The sequence below is a fragment of the Geospiza fortis genome, unplaced genomic scaffold (genome assembly GCF_000277835.1).
Source record: "Geospiza fortis unplaced genomic scaffold, GeoFor_1.0 scaffold11, whole genome shotgun sequence".
Classification (NCBI taxonomy): Eukaryota; Metazoa; Chordata; class Aves; order Passeriformes; family Thraupidae; genus Geospiza; species Geospiza fortis.
In genome coordinates this window covers 745,039-748,671 of record NW_005054304.1, presented here as the reverse complement: position 1 = coordinate 748,671, position 3,633 = coordinate 745,039, and the positions used below count along the sequence as shown (strand labels likewise).

The 3,633-nt window shown below is 42.4% G+C and overlaps 1 protein-coding gene across 1 annotated transcript in view; it reads left to right on the top strand.

The window, feature by feature from the left end:
* Positions 1-8: 8 nt before the first annotated feature.
* COQ2 (coenzyme Q2, polyprenyltransferase) overlaps positions 9-3,633 on the top strand; it is an 8,431-nt gene continuing 4,806 nt past the window's right edge. Inside the window, exons 1-3 of the mRNA XM_005418196.3 lie at positions 9-170; positions 2,542-2,663; positions 2,898-2,983. Of these exons, the coding sequence (XP_005418253.3) occupies positions 81-170; positions 2,542-2,663; positions 2,898-2,983 (298 nt within the window). The 5' untranslated portion in view covers positions 9-80. The remainder of the gene's footprint in view (positions 171-2,541; positions 2,664-2,897; positions 2,984-3,633) is intronic.

Sequence of the window (3,633 nt, the reverse complement as noted above, 5' to 3'; positions counted from 1 at the left end):
CGGGGCCGTGGCTGCTCTACCTGCCGTGTACCTGGAGCATCGGGCTGGCGGCCGCGCCCGGCTGCCTCCCGGACTGGCGCATGCTGTCCCTGTTCGGCGTGGGAGCCGTGCTCATGCGAGGGGCCGGCTGCACCATCAATGACATGTGGGACCGCGACTATGACAGACAGGTAGCGAACCGTGCGGCGAGGCCGCTTACACGAGCGTGCCGTGACAGGACAAGGGGGCGCGGCTTCAAATTGAAAGAGTAGGTTTAGGTTAGATGTTAGGAAGAAGTTCTTCACTCTGAGGATGGTGAGGCATTGGAATAGGTTGCCCAGAGAAGTTTTAGGTGGCCCATCGCTGGAAGTGTTCAAGGCCATGTTAGATGGGGCTGCAAGTAACCTGGTCTAGTAAAAAGTGCCCATGCCCACAACACGAGGGTTGGAATGAGGTGATCTTTAAGGTCCCCTTACAACCCAAGCCCTTCTGTGATTCAGAGAGCCAAGCATGTGCCCATTCATCTCCATTGTGAGAGAATCAACAGAATTTTTAGGGTTAGAAGGGATCTCAGGAGATGATCTAGCTCAGCCCCCTTGCCAAGGCCAACTCGCCTACAGCAGGTTACACAGGAACACATCCAAATGCATTTTGAATGTCTCCAGGGAGAGAAACTCCACTTAACACATGCTGTTTTTTCTCAGCCATGCACTAAGGATTCTGAAGGCACTGGAGTACATGAACATCACTAGTGATTCTTTGATGAGTGCAGGCTCCAGCTTCAGGAATTCCTCCATGTTTCTGTCTGAGATGCACGCAATTAATTTGTCTACATTTCCTCCAAAAACAGTAGAAAGTATTTTATTTCTCTGTCCAGGACTGTAGTAAGTCTTCTAGAATACTCACCTCTGTGTAAGATAAAATACATGCTGTTGTTTGCTTTAGGCAGTGCTTGAACAAGTTTATTTTTCAACCTTGTTTTGCACCACAGAACAAACCAAGTAATACTTTTTTTGCTACACTTGCTAGTGAAAATCTATCCAAGAATTACTTTCCTCCCCCCCCTAATTTGAGGAGCAGCATTTCCTTTTATTGTTGTATTGTTAATTTTGGCTGTTCAGAGTATCATGCCCAGCCCTGACCTAATCTCCTTATGTTATGTTGTATGTTTTCATTTATCATCTCCCATTTGTTCAGAAGAGGGAAATAAGTAAAAGGCAGTGCCCAGTGAGATTCTGAAACGTGCACAGGTTCAGGCTTGGAGGGAAGCATCCTGGTGGTGCTGTTTGCTCCTCTTGTTTTTTTTTTTCCTGTATTGCTCCTGTGGTTTTGGAGTTTGGGTTTCGGCCCTGCAAGACACAGAAAAATGAGCCAATCCAGTATGTGAAGTTCTTAGTATGGCACTTGTGTTTGTGCTGTTGGGAAGGCAGGGAATCAGAATGGGGTTTATGGCTTAGGGTTTGGAAGGTGTTAACAACTACATAGGCTGAACAGATTTGATGTGGGGATGTGATAAGTAAGAGGGAATTTCAATATAATGGTTTAATTTGTGCATTATGTGATGTGGTCAGATAAAAAGTTTTATAAATTGCCTTCACAGCTTTTTCTGGGGTACCTTAAAAGGCTTCCATCAACAGAGGTGCCATAGAGGCCAGGCCAACAGCAGGAGTTGGTTGGTGTAGGTGATGGTGGTTTGGGGTTTAGATTTTGTGTTACTGATTATTTGGGACATATTTTCTTTAAGTGAAGCATCCCATGTTTGGTTGCCCTGTGCAGTGGAATTGGTCACAGGTATGTTAAGTGCATGTTTACTGCTCCAAAAGCAGTATTTGATGTTAGCATAGCCTGATGGCAGAGGGGAGAACAAGCTAAAAGGGTTTATTTAAATTCACATTATTCAAGCATTGGCAAGATACTTTTTATGTGCAGAATATTCTGTAAAAGTGTAAAAGTTGGCTTTTGAACCTCATTGAATAGACTTGACACCATTTTCATCAACATGCACAATTTCATGGAATTGTTAGGTTGAAAGGCACCTCTGGAGATCATCCAGTCCAACCTGCCAAGGCAGGGTCACCTGGAGCAGGTGACACAGGAACATGTTCAGGTGGGGTTGGAATGTCTCCAGAGAGGGAGACTCCACAATTTCCCTGGGCAGCCTATTCCAGTGCTCTGCCACCCTCAGTGTAGAGAAGTTCTTCCTCATGTTGAGGTGAAATTCAGTCATTTGGTGGTTTTTTGGCGTTGGTAACCTTTGGCAAGTATTCACCATTTATTTTAACTTTTTTCTGTTACTTGTTTCTTTCTTCAGTTTACCTTGTATGATTTCTTGCTCCAGACAGTTTCTAAACTCCACTGTATCCCAGTTGGGATTAAATGTCTTTTCACAGCTATTAACTCCACATCAATGGGACTGGACTCTGAAAATGCCATTAGAGAGAAACAAAAGCAAACAACAGAATTAGGACCTTTTCATTTCTCTTCAGAAAATAGGAAAAAAAACATTGTAAATTGCCCATCAGTTACAGATGTACCTAGTGGTAATATTATTTCCATTTTTAGGTTGCAAGGACAGCAAGCAGACCCCTGGCAGCTGGAGATATCTCCACTTTCCAGTCCTTGGTTTTTCTCGGGGGACAGCTCAGCCTGGCACTGTGTGTGCTTCTGTGTCTGAATTACTACAGGTGATGTATGAGTTACCTTTTGGTTTTTAAAGTCTGGTTGGTTCTTGGTCCTGAGTTAAGCACAGAGATTTTGAGTAGAAAAGGTGTTGGGGTCAGAGGGAGGATATTATTAGTCATGGAATTGTAATTGAAAGGAAAGAATTAGTTCAGTACCGTGTACAGCTCCTGCAATCCTGCACTACATCTACTGATCTTTAGCCTGGCAAACAGTAATTCTCTTGGTACTTTTTACAGTATCATTCTGGGAGCATCCTCTTTATTCCTTGTGATCACCTACCCTCTGATGAAGAGAATAACATACTGGCCACAGCTAGTTTTAGGTGAGATGGAAAGATTTTTTCTCTTTTTTTAATTTCAGATGTAGTTTTTGGGGTGTTTTACAAGTTAGTACTTGAGCTTTAGCAATCTGACTTTGTATAACTTTATATCAAAATAGAAATACCTTACAGACAAATCTCTGTTGTGCCACAAGCTTCTTAATTTATGACAGGCATTGGCATTGATGTGTGGCTTTGGTTGGGGTTGGGTTTTTTTTGTTATTAGAAATCAGTTCCTTGTTTTGATGCTGTGATAGGAGGTAGAAGAGTAGGGTGGAAATAAACATTTGCCATTTGAGAATGAGCTGTAGTTTTGCAGTTATTTAAAAACCCTTCCTAAATACAGATTTGTCTGTACAGCATTTTAGTCTTCAGCTTCTAAAATAACTCCTGAACAGATACTGATGGTGCTCGTATTTTGGGTTGAGCTACTAAAACATACCTGTGTATATTGGCTCTCATATTCCAGCTGTCTTCAGCTTCAATTTTAACAAAAAATTGTCATTTTCAGACTAGAAGTATCATAGTTGGCTGCTGTGTACTGTTTTGCAGCTAGTTATCCTGACATGTTTTGTTACACTGACACTTGAGCATTTTACCTTCAGACCTGTTGTTAGAGTATTCTGGAATAGTTCTGTGCAAATGTTTCCCTA